The sequence below is a fragment of the Hypanus sabinus genome, chromosome 7 (assembly GCF_030144855.1).
Source record: "Hypanus sabinus isolate sHypSab1 chromosome 7, sHypSab1.hap1, whole genome shotgun sequence".
NCBI lineage: Eukaryota > Metazoa > Chordata > Chondrichthyes > Myliobatiformes > Dasyatidae > Hypanus > Hypanus sabinus.
The window spans coordinates 171,654,558-171,679,321 of NC_082712.1; the positions used below are offsets into that span (position 1 = coordinate 171,654,558).

The following is a 24,764-nucleotide window of genomic DNA, read 5'->3' on the forward strand; positions in this document are numbered from 1 at the left end:
GTCACCTACCTACAGGAAAGATATAAATAAGGTTGAAAGAGTGCAGAGAAAATTTACAAGGATGTTGCTAGATCTGGAAGACCTGAGCTGTAAGGAAAGATTGAGTAGGTTAGGACTGTATTCCTTAGAGGAGATTTTACAGGATATACAAAATTATGGGGAGTATAGGTAGAGTAAATGGTTTTGGCATGGACCAGATGGGCTAAAGGGCTTGTTTCTCTAAAACTCTATGACCCTGCTGCCACCCACGGTAGTGCATTCCAAGCATGCACCACTCTATGTAAAAAACATACCAGTGACTTTCTTCCAATCAGTTTAAAATTATATCCTCTTGTATTATCCATTGCAGCCTTGGGAAAAGGGCTCTGGCTATCCAGTCTATCGATGCCACTTATCATCTAATACACCTCTCTCAGAATGCAGAATAGAGCGTTACAGTTACAGAGAGGGTTCAGTGCAGGTAGACAGTAAGGTTGGGTTATGATGAATGTAAGCTCAAGTGTCCATTTTGATGTACAAGAGCCCTGTTCAGTCATCACGTAATTGTGGTATAGAAGTCATTCTTGAGCGTAATGGTATGTGCTTTCATGTTTTTTGCACCTTCTGATGTTGGGGGGAGAAGAGAAGATGCTTGGAGTGGGAGGGGTGTCTGATCATTACTGAGGCATTGAGACAGAGTCCATGGAGGAGCAGCTGGTTTTCGTGATATGCTGAGCTTAAACAATTATATATGGCAAGGATAAATATAACAATAGATACAGTGATGGACAGGCACTGCAGTCTGTCCTGATACAGCCGCCCAGGGGAGAAGGCGCCAGACGCGGTGTGGCAGAGTGGACGTCCATGCTGGGTTGGGTGCTGGCGCCTCCTTTTGGTGCTGCCCTCTAGTGTTCGCTTGGTGTAAGACAAGATTGATCGTGTGTCTGCGGCTGCACCAGTGTATGATGAGGATTGCTACATATCAGTCCTTGCAGAAATGGGGCTCCAGGACAATATCCCAAGCACCATCAATCCACAGGCATTCATGTGTGTGACTGTACAATTAAACTTGAACTTGGATGAAAAATAGTGGAATGGTGCAGAGAATAGCGGTCAAAAGGAAATGCTAAAGTGACAATGGAGGAATTGGTAGAATTAAGGGATGGGGAATGTGGCAGCACCACCAGGAATGGATGTGAAAGCACAGCCCCTCTCCAGAGGCTGAAGTGGATGGGACTGTAGCATGGCAGTTAGCACGATTGCTTCATAACACCAACGATCACTGATCAAAGGTTCAAATCCTGCCGCTGTCTGTAAGAAGTTTGTAAGTCCTTTCCATAACCGCGTGAGTTTGAATCTTAGTAATACTTGAGTAATCTTGTATACATTTTGTTTGATTAAGCATTCTGGTTTATTTAAATAATTCATTCTGGGTTATGGGTAAAAATACATTAATTGCATACATCATCACGCTACCACGTGATACGTGCACCCCTCATTTAAAGTAAAGAACGAACTAGACCTGTATTCCTGGACTCGCATGCTTTATTAATTTAATGTTTTGAAGTTACAAAACAGAAAAAAATAGAACGGTTTCCTTCGGCTGCTCTGGTTTCCTGCCACATTCCAAAGACACACAGTTAGGCTTAAAAAGTTGTGGGTGTGCTTTGTGGGCTGCCTCCAGCAAATCCTTGGACTTAGTTGGTTGTTGATGCAAAATAATGCATTTCACTGTAGCTTAGTTGTGCATATGACAAATAAAGCTGATCTGTAAGTACTGAACGGAAATACTGAGAACGTGTTGCAACTCTGAGGATGCTATTCTTAGGAAATATAAAACCAAGAACTCGACTCACTGACCATAAAAGTCCCACAGCATTGCTTCAAGGAACAGGCAGATGTTCTCCCTGCTGGTCTGGAGACATTTATCCCTCAGCTGACTTTCTTTTAAAAAATAATCTGGTCATTATCACATGGTCTTAGTGAGAGACTGTGATGGACAAATGTGCACGTATTTTGGCTTCTCCATGGAGAGAGTTAAGTGCACCAAGTTCCTGGGAGTTCACATCATGGATGACCTTACCTGGTCTCTTAATATCACTTCCCTAAACAAGAAGGCACAGCAGCGCCTTCACTTCCGAAGAAGATTGAGGCAAGCAAGGCTCCTCTCCCCCATCTTAACTGTGTCTTATAGGAGCACCATTGAGAACATCCTGACAAGTTGTATCTCCATCTGGCATGGGAGCAGTTGAACATCGGACCTGAAGTCCCTACAAAGTACTGTGAGAACAGCTGAGTGGATCATTGGGGTCTCCCTCCCATCCATCAGAGACAATTATCAGTATGCAGGGCCCTTAGTAATCCTACCCATCCATCCAGCATCCTCTTTGACTTTCTACCATCAGGTAGGAGCACTGGCTGTAAGATTGGGGTTCAATTCCCACCACTGTCTGTAACATGTTTATATGTTCTCCCTGTAGTTTTCCTTTGGGTGCTCCTGTTACCTCCCATACAAATAATTATTCGCAATGGAGACCATAATACATAGGAGCAGAATTAGGCCAATTGGTCCATTGAGTCCGCTCTGCCATTCCATCATGGCTGATCTATGATCCCTCTCAACTCCATTCTCCTGCCTTCTCCTCATAACCTTTGACACCCTGACTAATTAGGAACCTATCAACCTCCGCTTTAAATATACCCAATGACATGGCCCCCACAGCCATTTGGCAACGAATTCCACAAATTCACAACCCTCTGGTTAAAGAAATTCCTCTTCATCTCGGTTTTAAATGGACGTCTCTCTGGCCCTAGACTACCTGACTGTAGGAAACATCCTCCCCACATCTACTCTTTTGAGGCCTTTCAACATTCGATAGGTTTCAATGAGATCTTCCCTCATTCTTCTGAGATCCAGAACTATCAAACATTTCTTGTATTTAATTCCTTTAATTCCTGGAATAATTTTTGTGAACTTCCTTTAAACCTTCTCCAATGCCAGCACATCCTAAAGAAAATCTCCAAAGCTGCTCATGATACTCCTAATGTGGTATGACCAATGTCTTATAATGCCTCAGCATACTTCCTTGCTCTTATAATCCAGTCCTCTCAAAATGAATGCTAGCATTGCATTTTCCTTCCTAACCACTGGCTCAACCGACAGGTTAAGCTTTAAGACCATAAGACTATAAATTATAGGAGCAGAATTAGGCCATTTGGCCCATCGAGTCTGCTCCACCATTTCATCATGGCTGATCCAATTTTCCTCTCAGCCCCAATCTTCTGCGTTCTCCCTTCATGCCCTGACCAATCTAGAATCTATCAACCTCTGCCATAAATATACATAAAGACTTGCCCTCCATAGCTGCCCTTGGCAAAAAGTTTCACAGATTTGCCACCCAATGGCTTAAGAAATTCCTGCTGTAGGGTCTCAGCCCAAAATGTTGACTGTACTCTTTACCATAGGTGCTGCCTGGCCTGCTGAGTTCCTCCAGCATTTTGTGTGTCCTCCGCATATCTGTTCTAAAGCAGCTCTCCTATATTCTGAGGCTGTGTCCTCTAGTCTTAGACTCTCCCACCATTGGAAACAACCTCTCCATATCCACCCTATCAAAGCCTTCCACCATTTGATAGGTTTCAATGAGATCACCCCTCATTCTTCTGAATTCCAGTGAGTACAGGCCTGGAGCCATCAGACGCCCTTCATATGACAAGCCATTCAATCCTGGAGTCATTTTTGTGAACCTCCTATGAAACATCTCCAGTTTCAGCACATCCTTACAAAGATAAGGGGCCCAAACCTCCTCACAATACTCTGTGAGGCCTCACCAGTGTTTTATAAAGCCTCAACATTACATCTTTGCTTTTATACTCTAGTCCACTTGAAATGAATGCTAACATTGCATTTGCCTTCCTCACCACAGACTCAAACTGCAAACTAACCTTTAGAAACATAGAAACATTGAAATCTACAGCACATTACAGGCCCTTCGGCCCACAATGTTGTGCAAACCATGTAACCTACTCTATGTAAGCTACCTGCCTTTAGGAATCCCGTCTAATGACTCACAAGTCCCTTTGTGTCTCAGTTTTGTGTGTTCTCTCTCCATTTTGAAAATAGTCAATCCTTTCATTTTTTCTACCAAAGTGCATGACCATACATTTCCCGACACTGTATTCCATCTGCCATTTCTTTCCACATTCTGTCTTAGTCCTTCTGCGGCCTCTCTACTTCCTCACAACCTACTTCCTGCCCCTCCACCTATCTTGTTACAGACGTTGCATCAAAGCTATCAATTCCATCATCTAAATCATTGACATATAACGTAAAAAGAATCGGTCCCAATTCAAACCCCTGTGGAACTCCATTAGTCAATGGTAGCCAGTAAGAAAAAGCTCCCTTTATTCCCACTCTTTGCCTGCTGCCTATCAGGTGCTGCTTTATTTAGAAAAAAAACATAGAAAACATAGAAAACCTACAGCACAATACAGGCCGTTCAGCCCACAAAACTGCGCCAAACATGTCCCTACCTTAGAAATTATTAGGCTTACCTATAGTCCTCTATTTTACTAAGCTCCATGTATCTATCTAAAAGCCTCTTAAAAGACCCTATCATATCCCACCTCTACCACCATTGCTGGCAGCCCATTCCATGCACTCACCACTCTCTGAGTGAAAAACTTATCCCTAACATCTCCTCTGTACCTACTCCTCAGCACCTTAAACCTGTGTCCTCTTGTGGCAACTATTTCAGCCCTGGGAAAAAGCCTCTGCCTATCCACACGGTCAATGCCTCTCATCATTTTGTATACTTCTATCAGGTCACCTGTCATCCTCCATCGCTCCAAGGAGAAAAAGCCGAGTTCACTCAACCTATTCTCATAAGGCATGCTCCCCAATCCAGGTATCATCCTTGTAAATCTCCTCTGCACCCTTTCTATGGTTTCCACATCCTTCCTGTAGTGAGGCGACCAGAACTGAGCACAGTACTCCAAGTGGGGTCTGACCAGGGTCCTATATAGCTGCAACATTACCTCTTGTCTCCTAATTTCAATTCCACGATTGATGAAGGCCAATACACCATATGCCTTCTTAACCACAGAGTCAACCTGCGCAGCTGCTTTGAGCGTCTTATGGACTCGGACCCCAAGATCCCTCTGATCCTCCACACTGCCAAGAGTCTTGCCGTTAATACTATTTTCTGCCATCATATTTGACCTACCAAAATGAACCACCTCACACTTACCTGGGTTGAACTCTATCAGCCACTTCTCAGCCAAGTTTTGCATCCTATCAATGTTCCGCTGTAAGCTCTGACAGCCCTCCACACTATCCACAACACTTCCAACCTTTGTGTCATCAGCAAACTTACTAACCCATCCCTCCACTTCCTCATCCAGGTCATTTATAAAGATCATGAAGAGCACAGGTCCCAGAACAGATCCCTGAGGCACCCCACTGGTCACTGACTTCCATGCAGAATATGACCTGTCTACAACCACTCTTTGCCTTCTGTGGGCAAGCCAGTTCTGGATCCACAAAGCAATATCCCTTTGGGTCCCATGCTTCCTTACTTTCTCAATAAGCCTTGCATGGGGTACCTTATCAAATGCCTTGCTGAAATCCATATATACTACATCTACTGCTCTTCCTTCATCAATGTGTTTAGTCACATCCTCAAAAAATTCAATCAGGCTCATAAGGCAGGACCTGCCCTTGACAAAGCCATGTTGACTATTCCTAATTATGTTATACCTCTCCAAATGTTCATAAATCCTGCCTCTCAGGATCTTCTCCATTAACTTGCCAACCACTGAGGTAAGACTCACTGTTCTATAATTTCCTGGGCTATCTCTACTCCCTTTCTTGGATAAAGGAACAACTCCTGCAACCCTATAATCCTCTGGAACCTCTCCTGTCCCCATTGATGATGCAAAGGTCATCGCCAGAGGGTCAGCAATCTCCTCCCTCACCTCCCACAGTAGCCTGGGGTAAATTTCATACGGTCCCGGCGACTTATCCAACTTGATGCTTTCCAAAAGCTTCAGCACATCCTCTTTCTTAATATCTACATGCTCAAGCTTTTCAGTCTGCTACATGTCATCACTATAATCAGTAAGATCCTTTTCCATAGTGAATACTGAAGTAAAGTATTCATTAAGTACCTCTGCTATTTCCACCAGTTCCATACACACTTTCCCACTGTTACACTTGATAGGTCCTATTCTTTCATGTCTTATCCTCTTGCACTTCACATACTTGTAGAATGTCTTGGGGTTTTCCTTAATTCTGCCCACCACGGCTTTCTCATGGCCCCTTCTAGCTCCCCTAATTTTCTTCTTAAGCTCCTTCCTAGTAGCCTTATAATCTTCTAGATCTCTAACATTACCTAGCTCTCTGAACCTTTTGTAAGCTTTTCTTTTCTTCTTGACTAGATTTATCACAGCCTTTGTACACTATGGTTCCTGCACCCTACCATAACTTCCCTGTCTCATTGGAATGTACCTACACAGAACTCTATACAAATATCCCCTGAATATTTGCTGGATTTCTTCCGTACTTTTCCCTGAGAACATCTGTTTCCAATTTAAGCCTCCAATTTCCTGCCTGATAGCCTCATAATTCCCCTTACTCCAATTAAATGCTTTTCTAACTTGTCTGTTCCTATCTCTCTCCAATGCTATTGTAAAGGAGATAGAATTATGATCACTTGCTCCAAAATGCTCTCCCACTGAGAGATCTGACACCTGACTGGGTTCATTTCCCAATACAAAATCAAGTACAGCCTCTCCTCTTGTAGGCTTATCTAATACTGTGTCAAGAAACCTTCCTCAACACACTTAACAAACTCCACCCCATCTAAACCCCTCACTCTAGGGAGATGCCAATTGATATTTGGGAAATTAAGATCTCTCATCACGACAACTCTGTTATTATTATACCTTTCCAGGATCTGTTTCCCTATCTGCTCCTCGATATCCCTGTTACTATTAGGTGGCCCATATAAAACACCCATTAAAGTTATTGACCCCTTCATGTTCCTAACCTTCACCCACAGAGGCTCTGTAGACAATCCCTCCATGGTGTCCACTTTATAATATCAATCATAACATTGCCCTTTTTAAATGCTTTTTCTATCTCCCATTGTAATTTATATCCTAAATCCTAGCTACTGTTTGGAGGCTTGTATATAATTCCTATCAGGGTCTTCTTATCCTTGCAGTTTCTTAATTCTACCCATAAGGTTTCTATGTCTTCTGATCCAATGTCACCTCTTTCTAAGAATTACATTTCATTTTTACCAACAGAGTAATGCTATACAGAGGAATAAGGGAATATATCAGAAATCTTTAATATATACTAATATTTAATACATTTGGGTAGGTGAGGCTTGTCAGCCCATCTAGGAGAAGGAAAACTCTGATTCTAAAACTCCGCTGCCTCGCGGCCATACCCACCCATGGGAAAGGCTTCGGGAGTGAACCCCGAGGAAGAAATCCGGAGCCGGGGTCCCTAAGGCAGTTTGATCTTGTTTACAACTTCACTCTGACAGTCTCTGCGATGACACTGGTGCCCAGCTGTATCGGCGCTTGCCCTTCTCCCCCTCGGTGACGTGGAGAGAGGCAACACTCAGTTCCTCAAATCTTCCCACCCAGGACTGCACCCTGGAGAGGACACAGTCCACCAGAGGGGCAAACCCATGATCCCCTGGGATCGGTGGCTGCCTACTAATTTATAACGCAACACCCTGCTGTATGTATCCTTGCCAGCTCTGTAAATTTGACCAGTTATTTCTGTGCAAGCTCTTCTGCATTAACAATGCCTTGTTTTTCAAATGTCCCCTCCTTTATTTCATCTCCCACCCTGGTCTCACCCCTCTCCATTTTTGAATCTTTCTCCTGATCCACATCTCTCCTGGATCCCTGCACTCCAGTACTGGCCTCGTCTGCATCCCTGCATATAACTGCTCCATGATCACCTACTGTGCCTTCTGCCGGATAGCCCCAACTTCCAAATTCCAGCTCCTTCTTCCTCAACCCTGAATCTTTGCCTCTGCTTTTGATGCTCGGTGCAATTTTTTGTTACATTACTTTGGTGCAGATTTTGTCAGGTCACTATCCCATGGAGTAATCATTACTTCAATCAAGGAGACATTTGAATCCCAAGTTGTTGCTTGTGGAATCACTGGGTGCCACAGACTTGATTAAGTCATTCCGGTAGAAATTGTGCATTTGCTCCTCCAGTATGGATATCCCATTGCTATTGGGAACGATGCCAGGAGACAGAACAAGGTTCCCATTTTCTAAATCAGCAATCCAAATGACCTTGAACAGCTGCTTGAATCAGTATAAACACAGGAGATTCTGTAGATGCTGGAAATCCAGAAAAACACTCACAAAATGCTGGGAGAACTCAGTAGGTCAGGCAGCATCTGTGGAGAGGAATAAGCAATCAATGTTTGGTTCAACACCCTTCATCAGAACTGGAAAGGAAGGGAGAAGGAGCCAGAATAGGAAGGTGGGGGAGGGGAAGGAGTACTTCTACTCCTCAAGGGGAAGACTCCTCAAGAATTCAACTTTATCATACAAAAGGTCTATTCAAAAGGCTTGTGACAATGAGATAGAAGTTATCCTTGAGTCTGGCCGTATGCATTTTAAAGCTTTTATGTCTTCTGCCCAATGGAAGGAGAAGAAGTGAGCAAGTCTTGGGTGGGAGGGGTTTTTGGTTATGCTGGCTGCTTTCTTGAGGCCGTGGGAAGTGCAGACAGAGTCGAGATAAGAGAGGCTGCTTTCCATGATGAGCTAATAATGGGATTAGTGCTTGTAAAGGAAAAAAAAATGCATCTTTCGGGAAACAGCAGAGAACACAGACCGGTATAGTTCAGTAAATGCCCTTCATCCACGATGTTGTGCCGACCTTCTAACCTTCTCTAGCATCAGTCTGACCCTTCCCTCTTAAATGCCCCTTTATTTTTCTATCTTCCGTGTGCTTATCTAAGATTTTCTAAGGTGCTGGGGAGTAGGTACAGAGGAGATGTCAGAGGTAAGTTTTTTTTTACTCAGAGTGGTGAGTGCGTGGAATGGGCTGCCAGCAAAGGTGTTGGAGGCGGATACGATAAGGTCTTTTAAGAGACGTTTGGATAGGTACAAGGAGCTTAGAAAAATAGAGGGCTGTAGGTAAGCCTAGTAATTTCTAGGGTAGGGACATGCTTGGCACAACCTTGTGGGCCGAAGGGCCTGTATTGTGCTGTGGGTTTTCTATGTTTCTATGTTACCTCAGTTTTAAATGACTTTCTCTTTATCTTGCAACTATTTCTCTGCATTCATGTCTTTCTTGTGGGTGAAGCCATCTCAGTATCAACACTGTCATGGCCTGTTAGGGTCATGCACACTCAGTAGTCACTTTATTAGGTACCTTGCCCGTTAATGTAAGTATCTAATCAGCCAATCATGTGGCAGCAACTCAATGCATGAAAGCATGTAGACATGGTCAAGAGGTTCAGTTGTTGTTCAGACCAAACATCAGAGTGGGGAAGAAATGTGATCTAAGTGACTTTAACCATGGGATGGTTGTTGGTATGAGACAGGGTGGTTTGAGTATCTCAGAAACTCCCGATTTCCTGGGATTTTCTTGCAGAACAGCTACCAGAGTTTACAGAGAATGGTGTGAAAAACAAAAAAAAATCCAGTGAGTGGCATTTCAGTGGGAAGAAATACTTTGTTAATGAGAGGTCAGAGGAGAATGGCCAGGCTGGTTCAAGCTGACAGGAAGGTGACAGTAGCTCAAATAACCCTGCATTACAACAGCGGTGCGCAGAAGAGCATCTCTGAATTCACAACACGACAAACCTTGAAGTGGATGGGCTGCAACGGCGGAAGACCACAAACATTTACACAGAGGCCACTTTATTAGGTACAGGATGATCCTAAGAAGTTAGCCACTGAGTGTGTCTCCCAATCTTCTAAACCCCAAAGAAAACAGATCTGATCTCTGTACTGATGGTTGAAGTCTTTTCCTGGGCTGTCCATTCTTACGATTCAGTGATTCGATGCTGTATTGTTCTCCAATTCTGTTTATTGAGTAAATCTTCACGCTGATTCTACACATTCATGCAGTCAAAAAAAGTGAGCAGTAAACTCGTGCCATGGTCAGGTTACTGCTTTCAAAGAAAGAAAATTAGTCCAGACAGATTATATTACATGCATAAATAGATGGCTGAATCTCTTTGGCAGCCCATCACTTAAGTCATATTTAAAAATCCCCAGGGATTAGAATCAATAGCTGAGTATAACTCATGTTCAATTTTCAAGGGTTATAGTGAAGCTTGGAGTGATTTTGACAGCAGTGGATTTAGAGGGTGATGTGAGCTACCTGCCCTGTGAACGGTACTGCTGAAAGGGGAGTCCGCACAGTGATTACAAACTGCTGGCTCGGGAATAGCTGCTTTTTATGTGTCAGCTTCATGCCTTCTCACTGTGAAATAAAATGCTTTTTTCCTCATTTCTTTTAAATTTTCTCCTCTAACTGGCCATGCAAACACGTTCCTTAAAAATATCAAAGATCAAGGTTCAAAGTAAATTTATCATTTTGGTATGTATATGATCAAACTTCAAAATAAATTTATTATCCAAGTACATATACTGTATGCCATCATATACATTTATTATCAAAGTACGTACAGTATATTTTCAAAGTAAGTTTATTATCAATGTACATATTCATCATCATATACTATCCTGAGATTCATTTTCTTGTAGCCATTCAAAGTAGAATAAAGAATTACAACAGAATAAATGAGAAACTACACACAAAGATAGACAAATAATGTGAAAAATAGACAAAATGCGCAGAAAGCAAACAATAGCAATAAGAAATTAATAGTTAGTAAAGTAATATATCTTACCATACAGTAGTCTATATCACCACGTACTACCTTGAGATCCATTTTCTTCTTGGCATTTACAGGAAATAGAGTAGAGTTTATGAAAAAGTACACATAACAAAGACTGACAAACATCCAATGTGCAAAACAAGACGAATTGTCCCAATGATACATAAAAAGGTAAATAAATAAATAAATAACATATGTTGTAGGGTCCTTGAAAGTGAATCTTTAGGTTGTGGAGTCAGTTTAGCGTTAGAACATGAATGTAGAACTGTACAGTACAGGAACATGCTCTTTGGCTCACAATGTTGTGCCAAGCCAATTAAATTAGTAATTAAAATAGCTAATTAATCTCTTTTGCCTGCACAATGCCCATATCCTTACATTTTTTCTCACATTCATGAACCAATCTAAACGTGCCTTAAAATTCCCTAATATTTCAGCCTCTACCACCACCCTAGACAATGCATTCCAAGCACCCACCAGTCTTGGTGTAAAAACTTGCATCTCCTGTGAAATTACCCCCTCTCATCTCTATTGCACGTTCTCTGGTATTAGACCTTTCACCTCTTGGAAAGAGATATTGTATGTCTACTCTTTCTTATAAACCTCTGCCAGATCTCCTTCAGCCTCCACTGCTCCAGAAAAAAAACACCTAAGTGTGTTCAACTTCTTGTTCTAGCACGTTCTCCAATCCAGTTAGCATTCTGTAAACCTCTTCTGAACCCTCTCCAAAGCCTTGACATCCTTCCAATAATGGGCAACCAGAATACTCAGATGCAACCTAACTGGAATCTTATAAAGCTGCAGCATAACTTCCCGACTTTTGAACTCAGTGCCCAGACCATATATGTCAAACACTGGAAAATGATGCTGGTGAAGTAGTAATGGGGGACAAAGAAATAGCGAATTAACTTAAAAGGTACTTTGCATCAGTCTTCACTGTGGAAGACATTAGCATGTGCCAGAAGTCCATGAGTGTTAGGAAGCAGGAGTGAGTACCATTGTTATTACAAAGGAAAAGGTTCTAGGCTAACTAAAAAGTCTTAAGGTGGATAAGTCACCTGGACCAGATGGAATACATCACAGAGTCCTGAAAGAGGTTGCCGAAGAGATAGCGAATGCATTGGTCATGATCTCTCAAAAGCACTTGATTCTGGCATTGTCCCAGAGGACTGTAAGATTGCAAATGTCACTCCACTCTTCAAGGAGGGAAAAAGGGAAAAGAAAGGCTAGTTAGCCAAACCTCTGTGGTTGGGAAAGTGTTGAAGTCTATTACTAAGGATGAAGTTTTGGGGTACTTTGAGACTAATGATAAAATAAGTCAAAGTCAACATGGTTTCTGTGATGGGAAATCTTGCCTGACAAATCTGTTTGAGTCCTTCGAGGAAGTAACAAGCAGGAAGGACAAAGGAGAGGCAGTGGATGTCATTTAATTGGATTTTCAGAAGGCATTTGAAAAGGTGCCACACATGAGGCTGCTTAACAAGATAAAATCCTACAGCGTTACAGGAAAAATACTGGCGTGGATAGAGGAATGGCTGACAGGCGAGAGGCAGTGAGTGGGAATAAAGGGGACCTTTTCTGGTTGGCTGTTGGTGTCTAGTGGTGTTCCATGGGGGTCAGTATTAAGATCGCTACTTTTCACATTGTTTGTCAATGATTTAGATAATGGAATTACCAAAGGTTTTGGGGAGAAGGCTGGGAAATGGGGTTGAGGAGGAGAGAAAAAGGATCAGCCATGATTGAATGGTGGAGCAGACTCGATGAGCCAGATGGCCTAATTCTGCTCCTATGTCTTATGGTCTTATGGAATTGATGGTTTTGTGGCAAAGTTTGCAGATGATATGAAGATGGATGGAGGTGTAGGTGGTGCTGAGGAAGAGGTGCGATTGCAGCAGGACTTAGACAAATTAGAAGAATGGGCAAAAGAGTGGCAGATGGAATACAGTGTTGGGAAACGTATGATATGCATTTTGGTAGAAGGAACAATAATGCGGACTATTATCTAAATGGGAAGAAGGTTCAAACATTAGAGGTCCGGAGGGAGTCCTCTTGCAAGACTCCCAGAAAGTTAATTTACAGGTGAGTCTGTGGTAAAGAAGGCAAATGCAATGTTGATATTTATGTCAAGGGCAATAGAATATAAAAGCAAGGAGATAATACTGAGATTTTATAAGACACTAGTCAGGCCGCACTTGGTGTGTTGTCAACAATTTTAGGCCCCATATCTCAGAAAAGATGTGTTGTCATTGGAGAGAGTCCAGAGGAGGGTCATTCAAAGATTCAAAGGTCTAATTTAATGTGAGAGAAATGTATACAATATACATCCTGAAATGCTTTTTCTTCGCAAAACATCCACGAAAACAGAGAAGTGCCCCCAAAGAATGAATGACAATTAAACGTGAGAACCCCAAAGTCCCCCCAACTCCCCCCCTCCCGTGCGTAAGTGACAGCAAGGCAACAATAGCCCCTCCCTGCCCCCTGGCAAAAAATGTGCACCCGCTACCGAGCACAAGCGTGAGCTAAGCGACAGTAAAGACTCAAAGTCTATCGCATTTCATCCGGCATTCGACAAACCACAGGTTCTCTCTCTCCCCAATAAGGGCGAGGGAGGTATCTCCATTTTCCCAGTAAGCGGGAGACATAACAACAACTCTATGATGTTAAAAAGCTTGTTTCGTCGCTTTTAACAAGTTCTGTGCCTGAAGATCGCAAAGATCTTAGGTCTTCTGGCCCACAGCGAAAGATTTTCCAGCCTCCTTGACGACACGTGAGTCTCCTGCCGTGACACTGACCCTCGATCTGCCCATCTCCAGAGCCCCAAGATCCTAGGCTTTCAAACACGAGGCCAACTCTCAGGCCGAACCCTTGGTGTGCTGAACAACGGCCGGTCCTGAAACCCCGAGAACGGGCTCCACTCCCACAAAGAGCTGAAGTCTGCGTGTAACTCCAGGTCAGGGCCCTCAAAAGAACCTTGAAAGGGAAAAATAAAGATATTAAAGATCCAAGTAGAGCTGTTTCCGAAGATGCAAGCAAAGGAATCACCACCATCCTAAGAAGTTTAGCTCCATCTTAACTCTGCCTCCATGAGGATGATTCCAGGAATGAAGGGGTTAATATAAGAGGCGGGTTACTCACTGAAATTTAGAAGAATGCAGTGAGATCTCATTGAAATCTATCGAATGTTGAAAGGACTAAACAGAGTGGATCTAGGGAGGATGTTTCCTCTGGTTGGGGTATCTAGAACTAGAGGGCACAGCCTCAATGTTGTGGGCTGACCTCTTAGAACGGAGGTAAGGAGGAATATTTATAGCTAGAGAGTGGTGAATCTGTGGAATGCTCTGCCACACACTGAGGTGGACACCAAATCCATGGGTATATTTAAGGCAGAAGTTGACAGTTTCCTGATTGGTTAGGGCATCAAAGGGTATGGTGAGATGGCAGGTGTACGGGGTTGAGTGGGATCCAGGATCAGCCATGATGGAATGATGGAGCAGACTTGATAGGCTGAGTGGCCTAATTCTGCTCCTATGTCTTATGGTCTAAACAGCAATGGTTCCAATACACCACCAATCACAAACTTCCAGCTAGAATAAATCCCTTCGACTACCTCCCTATCTTCTATGAGCAAGCCAGTTTTTAATCCAAACGGCCAATTCACCATGCATCTTAATCTTCTTGATGAGCTTCTCATGAGGGTCCTTATCAAATGCCTGACTAAAATCCATGTAGACACCATCAGCAGCTGTACCTTCACCAACCACCCTTGTCACTGGTGAGGGAACTCAATCAAGTTAGGAAGACACAACTTGCCCCACACAAAGCCATGCTGGCTTGCTCTAATTAGGCCATGGCTTTCTAAATGCATAGAAATCCTACACCTAAGAATGCTCTTCAGTAACTTACCTACTATTGATGTGCAGCTCCCCGGTTTATAGTCTCAAAGATTATTGGAACAACATTGGCCGTTCGCCAGTCCTCTGGGACCTTGCCTTGTGGCTAGAGAGGAAACAAAGATATTAGTGAAGGCCCCAGATATCTCTTCTCTTGTCTCTCTCAATAATCTGGGGCATATTCCATCTGGCCCTGGGGATTTATCTACCTTAATGCTCATTAAGGGAAACACCACGATCTCCTCTTTTATATGCTCTAGCATATTAATATACTTGGCACTGATCTCCCTATCCACCATGGTAAACATTGATGTAAAATACACATTAAGGACCTCACCGCATCCTCCATATCCAAAAACATGTCCTCCCCCCCCACCCTCTTCCTGGTTATCCTCCTGCTCTTGATGAATGTATACAATGTCTTTGTATTCTCTTTAATCCTACTTGCCAAGGACTTGTCATGGCCCCTCCTGGCTTTTCTAATTCCCTTCCTGACTTCTCTTCTGGCTTCTTTATAATCCTCAAGGATTCTATTTGATTCTAGCTTTCTAAACGTTACATACTTTTCCATTTTCTTCTTGACTAAATTCATCACCTCTCGCCACATCCAAGGTTCTCTTACCTTGCCATCCTTGTCCTTCCTTCTGACGTGAACATACCTGTCCTGTACTCTGTGCAGTCGGTCTTTAAACATCCTCCACATGTCAGATGTGGGCTTTCCCAAAAGCATCTTTTCCCAATTAACTTTCCCTAGTTCCTGCCTAGTGCTTTCATAAATTGCCCTACTTCAACTTAATTCTCTCCTGTGAGGTTCTCACTGACAGAAAGGGCAAAGGCAGGCCACTGGCGCCTTAAAACCAGTTGCTCCGGGCAGATGGGGCTTGTTAACAATGGATGGTAGCTCATCTAGGAGAAGGAAAACTCCGATTTCAAACCTCCGCTGCCTTGCGGCTATACCTGCTCACGGGAAAGGCTTCAGGAGTACGCCCCGAGGAAATGCCCGGAGTCGGAGTCCCGAAGGCGGCTGACTGCTGTACCCAGCACCGGCACGGCAACTCCTGCGACGCTGCTGGCACCAAACCGTATCGACTCCCGTCGTTCCTTTGGACCTGTCGTCAGCATGGAGAGAGGGGTCCCACTGCGTGGGCAACAGACGGATCTCCATATCAACTCTGACCTGGCTTGCACCCTGGAGAAGCCACTGCAGCTCAGTGACTATCAGAGGCACAGTACCCATGGTTGACCACGACCAACAGAGGCCACACACACACACCTACCCAACAAATATTTTAATTCCGATTCCATTCCTGTTCTGACCTGTTGGTGTATGGCTTCATCTTGTGCTAAGGTGAGGCCACCCTCAGGGTGGAGGAGCAACACCTTGTATTCCTTCAGGGTAGACTCCAATCTGATGGCATGAGCATCAATTTCTCTTTCCAGTAAACAATTTTTTCCCAAACGTCCTCCCTTCTTCTTCTATTCCCACTCTGGCCTCCTACCTCTCCTCACCAGTCTATCACCCCCCCCCCCCAGGTCCCCTCCTCCTTTCCTTCCTCCTTTGGTCCACTCTCCTCTCCGATTGGATTCCTTTCTCTCCAGCCCTTTACCTTTCCCACCCACCTGGCCACTTATCACCTTCTAGCTGTCCTCCTTCCCCTCCCCCCCACCTTTTTATTCTGGCATCTTCCCCTTCCTTTCCAGTCTTGATCAAGGGTCGGCCCGAGATATCAACTGTTTACTCATTTCCATAGATGCTGCCTGACCTGCTGAGTTCCTCCAGCATTTTCTGTGTGTTAATTTGGATTTCCAGCACCTGCAGATTTTCCTGTGTTTGTAAACTAACTTCTGCCTACACAATGTTCGTATCCTTGCATTTCCCGCTCGTTCATGCATTCATCTGCCTGTCTAAGAGCCTCTAGAATGCCTCTGTCATATTTGCTTCTGCCACTACCCCAGGCAGCACACTGAAGGCACCCACTCTTCACTGTTTTAAACAAAATAGCCCCACTTATCTCCTATGAACTTACCCCCTCTCACCTTAAGTGCATGGTTGCCCAGTTCAGCTCCTAAGTCTTATCGTCTTACAGAACTTTGGTTAGGCCGGATTTGGAATAACATCTGCAGTTCTGGTTGCTGCATTATAGGAAAGATGTGGAGAGGGTGCAGAAGAACTCAGAATTAGGTATAAGGAGAGGTTGGCAAACTTGGATAGTTATCTCTGAGTAACACAAACAAAATGATGGAGTAAGTCAGCAACATCCACAGAGGGAAACAAACAGGCGATTCTCTGGGCCGAGACCCTTCATTATTTAAAATGGCATCATGGTTTGCATAGACAGTGGGCCACCGGCCCTGCTGGAACTGTTCCCTGTTCTGCAGGACCAAGAGAAGCTTCAAGGATTCTAGTAAAAGCTAGAGTGAATTCATTAATGCAAAATATTCCATGATGCCTTTTGTAGAAGAGGATGGAAGTTCTCCCTGGTGTCCTAGCTAATGTTTGCCCATCAAACAACTTCACTAAAGCAGGTGGCCAGGTAGATGATAATAGTGGAACGCAGCAGGCCAGGCAGCTGACAATGGGTCTTGGCCCGAAACGTCGACAGTGCTTCTCCCTATAGATGCTGCCCGGCCTACTGCGTTCCACTAGCATTTTGTGTGTGTTGCTTGAACTTCCCGCATCTGCAGATTTCCTCATGTTAGATGATAATTGTGCTGCTTTTGGGACAATCCCTCTCCACAGCCCCTCAGCACCGTTCACCTCTCCCCCATGAAGTTACACTTACTCCCCACACCTCATACTTACACTGACAGTCACTGCTTTACCCTGTTTTCATATACCCTGTTGCTGCCTCGAAGAGTTCCTTTAGCCATGAGTCACTTTGTCATTTCCTGTCAGGGTCACCTCATGTCCTGCACCTAGTTTCACTTTATGTACGTACAATCTGTCCATGTATATGTATATGATAATCATATGTATAGTTACTGTACATTGTGTTTTACAGATTTTATTTTATCTTTACATATATTGTATTTTTTATGCTACATCAGATCCGGAGTAACAACCATCTTGTTCTCCTTTACACTCATATACCGAAGAATGACAATAGACTATCTTGATCCAAGGGTCAAAGGTCACGATGAAGGGTCTTGGCCTGAAACATTAACTCTGTATTCCTTTCCAGAGATCTGCCTGATCTGCTGAATTCTTCCAGCATTTTATGTGGGTTCAGCTTGAATCCTGAATCTTGAATCTTTTGGATCTTTGCAGAGGGTACTTTGGTACAACAGTAACTGACCTGTGTTTTAAAAAAATACCGTTCTCTGTGAAAGACTGAAACATCCTGAAAGGGTGAAAAGAACTGCATAGATTTCTAATGTGACTTGTCCTACATTTTGTTGTTATAGGAATAATTGTCACCATGTTTTTAAAAGCAAAATGCTGGCACTGGAAGCAAGATAATACTTGTGGGTTGCCCTCTGCACATCCTCGAACTGTGTTGGTCAATCATGCAAATGAAATTTCGCTGTATGTGCAACAAATAAAGATCATCTTTAAAGTCTTTAGGATTTAGTAAATGGAGGGGGAAATATGATCATAGTTCTGCCATCCTATCCTGACTGACCAATCACTTGTTTTCAGCCACACAGCAGGATACGAGACTGACAATCACAACGCTCCGATGTTGTACAGCTGTAGCACGCAGTACAGAATACACACGCACGGTGTCTTCCGAGGGCTTCAGGTGAGTAATACTGGCTTATGTTCCGCCATATGTTTCTCTGTTGTTTTCTGAGAAACCCAACCCAACTCTTTTTGCGCTTGACTCCTTGAGAAAGCCGACTGCAGGCAGTGTGAAAAGTAGATGGAACTACAAGACCACTTGTGTATGCAGATGGTTCTAATTTGAGGTATTCCCAGTGCCGAGGGAGCAGCAGACAAGAGATCCTGTTTTGTATCAGCAGATTGAAAAAAATATGTGGATTTGACACTCATTCTATCATCGGCTTGCAAACCAGTCAAGTTGGCAGCTGTCTGAAGATTTACAACTATCACCCCAGTCTGCTGGAGATAGTTGAGAAATTGGCAGAATAGTTTCAATCAGTACTGATTTTATCTGCACTTGTTGTACTTCATTCTGAATATTAATCATTACATTATCTTCTCAGTGAAACCTTTCTCTCTGATATATCACAACCACTGATAGAGCAGGTTATTTATGACTTCCTCTCTGATGGGGAGACCATGATTCACACCCTGACTTTACAACACACTTCTATCTGTGCCATGGTTTTTGTCGATGGAAAATGAAAATGTGAACACTTTGACCCCACTGACACTATAGAGTTGCTTTCTGCACTCTTCCAAACAGATGGTGCTTTAGGCTCCAAGGATAAGGCAATTGCATAATAAAGAGAAGAGAGGTTATAATCCATTGCATTTTTCTAGACACAACTCACCCAGCAATCTGCCTTTTCCATAAACTCCCTTCTGGAAAGTGCTTTAGGGCTAATTAACCAAAAACTTCATGCCATCTTAAAAGATTCTTCCTATAAGACCATTAGATATAGGAACAAATTAGGCCATTGGGCCCATCATGTCTGTTCTGCCATTCCATCATGACTAATTTATTATTCCTCTCAAACCCATTTCCCCAGGTAGTTAATCTGATTCACCATTCTAGTTAGCCGCCCACTCCCCTCCATCTATTACCCCCCCCATCCCTGCACTATAGATACTTTAAACCACTTTTTATAATGCTGTTTACATTATAAATAATTGCTGGTACTAATATATTTATTTACATGTTATTCCATATCCGTACTTTAACCTCTAAGTTTATTTTCAAAGTTTCAGAGGTTTATTTATTATCAAAGTATGTATGCTGTAAACAACTACAACATACATCTTCTCCAGATAGCCAAGGATCAAAGAAAACCATGGAAGTCAGTTTAAAGAGAACCAGCAAGCCCACCCTCCCCCCACACAAAAAAAGAGCGAAGAACAATCAACAGCTCCCCAATCCCCCTCCTCCACAAAATGTAACAAGACCATCGACACCCAAAGCCCACCCCCCGCACAAAGAAAAACAACGAGAAAGAATAGGCAAAAGACACAGAATATAAAAAAACATTAGACTGAAAAAATCCATAATCCATAGTCTAAATCTATAAACGCAGAGCCTTGGTAACACTGTCCAACATCATCGAAAGAATTTATATGATTCTTTATTATTATTGAATATTGTGTAATTGTTGAATGTTGTTGTTTTTATGCTGTGCCCTGACTTACACACCATAGCAATCTCCTAATAAATTTAAATATACAGTGGATTCCAATTAATCAGGAAACACTGGGATCAGTACTTCTTGGCCCAATTAAGTGGCTGTCCCAATGAGCCCAAAGTTTCATGGAAATAGTTAAAAAAGTATTAAAAAAAGCAAACTAATGTTTAACTGATTAACAAATTATATATAAAAATCAAAATATAGAACAAATTAGAACACTACTAATACTTCTACGGTACTATAAAACTGTGTATTAGTTCCTAATAGTTATTGATGGGGGAAATCATCTAGTGTTCACTGCTGTACTGTTTGGATTGACTGCAAATAAACAAAATCAGTGCAGACTCCCAGAGCAGATAATGGACTGCCTTCATACAATGCTTTCAATTATTGCATCTTCCAAATCTTCATTTTCATTGTAACATTCAAGAAGATTGTTGATGCCTTTGAATTCTTTATAGTTCCTAACTTGTTGAAGTAGTGGAATTGTTTCATTTTCTCTCTTGGCCTTTTCTGGCATCTCCAACCTGAATGTTTGAAACTGCAGGAAGCAGAACAGTTTTGAACTGTCTTACTGCTTATTTCTCACCAACTATCAGTGACAAAAATCACTGCTTTTTCATCACTAACACATGCAACTGGTGTTATTTTAAAAAGCTGTTCAATCCAAAGATGGCATAGTGTCTAACAGCCGAGAAATGCACATGACTGGCGCTAGTTAGAAGCTTCGGCAACACTCAACTGTCCCAATTAAACGGCATAGTGCCCCAAATAAACGAAGGGAATCCTGGCTACTTTCTCAATTAGATTTTTTCTTTAAGATTTGTCCCAAAGAAACAGCAGCCCCAATTAACAAATGACCTAATTAATCAGAATCCATTGTGTGTGTATATAGGACTGCAAATGGAAAGACAAAGACTTCTACCCACATTTATTATTTTAATTAATCTACACTTATTATTTTAATTAATTCTCTACCATTTCATGGGCTCTTGTGGAATGCACATTAATCCACAAAGTGCCCGAGGAACTGAGCAGGTCAGGCAGTGCCTGTGGAAGGGAATGAATAGTCAACGTTAAGCTGGTCCTAAAGAAGGGCCTTGGCCTGAAATGATGACAGTTTATTCCTCGCCATAGCTGCTGCCCGACTTACTGAGTTCCTCCAACATTTTGCATGTGAGTGTGTTACTCTGAATTTCCAGCATCTGCAGAATCTCCTATGTTTAATCTTAAAAGGAGGAGAATGATCCGCAGGACTCTGAAAATTAACATGTTTTCTAGATTACAGGCATAAGAAGGAGGAGCAGAATACAGCATTGCCCATCTTCTCTGCCATCCAATAAGATCAGAGTTGATCTGATCACAGGTCTTAACTTTACTTTCCTCCATGACCTCCAAAGTAAAGCATTTTAATAGTTGATCCATCTCATTGTTGAATAGTTCTCTGGGTAGTGAATGACAAAGGTTCATGGCTGCCCAAGAGAAGAAATTCTTCCTCATCTACATCTTATTCCCTTATTCTGAAGCTGTGTACCCTAATACTAGATATCCCTCAAGGGGAAACAGCCTCACAGTTTGTCCTATGACATCCCATTCAGAACCTATGCATTTCATGGAGTTACAGCGAGCTACAGGCTGCCAAGGGACATCTTGAAAGATTGGCCCACCAAGTCTGTGCCAACCATCAAGCCCCCATTTTCACTATTCCTATTTTTGATTGAAGTTGGAATCATCATTGGGAGAATTTCTTAGTCTTCTTAACATTTGAGAACTATGGAAAAAGCAGGGCTGCGTGTTTACTTCCTTCGAAGTTTGCAAAGTTTCGGCATGATAACTAAAACTTCGGCTAACTTATATAGTTGTGTGGTGGAGAGTTTATTGACTGGTTGCATCACAGCCTGGTATGGAAACACAAATACCCTTGAAGAGAAAATCTTATCAGAAGTAACGGATACGGTCCAGTCTATCATGGGAAAAGCCCTCCCTGCCATTGAATACATCTACATAGAGTGTTGTCACAGGAAAGCAGAATCCATCATCAGGGACCCCACCACCCAGGACATGCTCTCTTCTCATTGCTGCCATCAGGGAGAAGGTACAGGAGCCTCAGGACCCACACCACTCAGTTCAGGAACAGTTCTTGAACCAGAAGGTATAACTTCACTCAACTTCACTTGCCCTATCACTGAACTGTTCCCACAACCTATAGACTCACAATCAAGGATTCTTCATTTCATTTATTGTTTATTTGTTACTATTTTTTCTCTTTTGTATTTGCACAGTTTGTTGTTCTTTGCATGTTGGTTGTTCAGCTGTCCTCGTGGGTGCGATCTTCCATTGATACTCTTGTGTCTTTTGGATTTACCATATATGCCCACAAGGAAACAAATCACAGGGTTGTATATGGTGGTAAATTTGTACTTTGCTAAGAAATTTACTTTGAACTTTCATTGAGATTAAATCTATTCAGGTTTTCCTCTTTTGACAGGCCCATCATACAAGTTATCAATTATAGTCATAGAGCACAGAGACATCAACCCATCTAGCTTTGCTGAACTATTATTCTGCCTGTTCTTATTGATCCACACCTGGACCATAGCCCTCCATACCTCTCTCCTTCATGTACTTACCCAAACTTCTCAACGTTTCAATCAGGCCCTCATCCACTACTGCTGGCAGCTCGTTCCACACAATCACCAGCCTTTGAGTGGAGGAGTTAACACTCAGGTTCCTCTTAAATATTTCAACTTCCATCTTTAGCTTATGACCTCTGTCTCATCCAACCTCAATGTAAAAGACTGCTTGCGCTCACCCCATTTATACCCTTCATAATTTTGTATACGTCCATTAATTTCCCATTATTCTCCTACGCTCCAGGGAATAAAGTCCTAAACTATTTTACATTTCTCTGCATCTCAGGTCTTCGAGTCCTGGAAAATTCACTGTAAGTTTTCTCTGAACTCTTTCAATTATATTGATATGAAGGAATCTCTCCAGTATTCCTCCTCCCTTGCTTCATTTTAGGAGTTCTGGTGTAGAGAACTCTGCTTTGAACCCATTGGTTCACACCCGGCAACATTAGAGGCAGGAAGGATGTGGAAGCTTTAGAGAGGGTGCAGAGGAGATTTACCAGGATGTTGTCTGGATTAGAGAGCATGTCTTATAAGGATAGGCTTAGCCAGCCAGGACTTTTTCTCGAGAGGAAATGGCTATATATTCATATATCTAACTATCTGTGTCTGTGTGTATATATATTTCTTACTGTAATTTACAATAATAATTATTATGTATTGTCATATACTCTTGATGCCTTACAACAAATTTCATGACATACAGTGCCAGTGTTAATAAACATGATTCTGATTGTGATTCTGAAAGTATTTCCATCTTCGCAGAGAGTAATGTTCCCAAACACCTGTTGTCCTCTGTGGTAGTAGGGGTGACTGGTAAAGCTTAATCTTTGCTTACTGTGGCACAGAATAAGGCCATTTAACCTGTTGGGTTTGAGGCTTCAATCTTATTCCCCTACATTTCACAACCTCAGGCCATTACATCACAGGGATATCCCTCCCCACCATTACATCATGAGGATATCCCTCCCCACCACGAGGGTATCCCTCCCCACCATTACATCACAGGGATATCTCTCCCCACCATTACATCACGGGGATATCCCTCCCCACCATTACATCATGAGGATATCCCTCCCCACCATTACATCACAGGGATATCCCTCCCCACCATTACATCACGAGGATATCCCTCCCCACCATTACATCATGGGATTACCCCTCCCCACCATTACATCACGGGGTTATCCCTCCCCACCATTACATCACAGGGATATCCCTCCACACCATTACATCACAGGGATATCCCTCCCCACTATTACATCATGGGGTTATCCCTCCACACCATTACATCACAGGGATATTCCTCCCCACCATTACATCATAGGGATATCCCTCCCCACCATTACATCACAGGGATATCCCTCCCCACCATTACATCACGAGGATATTCCTCCCCACCATCACATCACGGGGTTATCTCTCCCCACCATTACATCACGGGGATATTTCTCCCCACCATTACATCACGAGGATTTCCCTCCCCACCATCACATTACGGGGATATCCCTCCCCACCATTAAAAGTATGTACATGAGGTGTTGGCTCAAGAAAACTACATCAATCATTAAAGATTCACATATGCTGGTCATGACCGTTGTCTCTCAGTACATTTGGGCAGGAGGTACAGAAGCCTGAAGTCCCAAACCACTGGGTTCAGAAATAGAACAGATGGAACATAGAAATTAGAGAAGTACAGCACAACACAGGCCCATTGGCCAACGATGTAGTGCTGACCTTTTAACCTATTCTAAAATTAATCCAACTCTTACCTCTCACAAGCCCCTCCAATCGTTCTTCATCCATGTGCTTATCCAAGAGTCTCTTAACGTATCTGCCTCTTCCACCATCCCTGGCAGTGCAGGGAAAGCACCTGTTCCCTTGGAACAACCTGCACAACCATAATCACTACCTCAGTATGGCAACCAATTGACCACTTTGCATTACTGACTTACTTCAGCCCACCAACCCAACTGGGGCATGGGCTGCCCCCAACAACTCCCCAGAGTCCCCTGTCCTGGGATAGTCTTTCAAGTCGACCCCAGGTGTAGCTTACCTTCGCAGATCCTTCTTCCAGGGATGAGGTC

The 24,764-nt window shown here is 42.9% G+C and overlaps 1 protein-coding gene across 2 annotated transcripts in view; it reads left to right on the plus strand.

Annotated features, from left to right (window-relative positions):
- Positions 1 to 24,764, plus strand: part of LOC132397398 (Wilms tumor protein homolog) — a 144,424-nt gene that overhangs the window by 70,780 nt on the left and 48,880 nt on the right. For both annotated transcript variants that reach the window (XM_059976119.1, XM_059976120.1), the window contains exon 4: positions 18,402 to 18,504. In XM_059976119.1, coding sequence (XP_059832102.1) covers positions 18,402 to 18,504 — 103 coding nt within the window. The remainder of the gene's footprint in view (positions 1 to 18,401; positions 18,505 to 24,764) is intronic.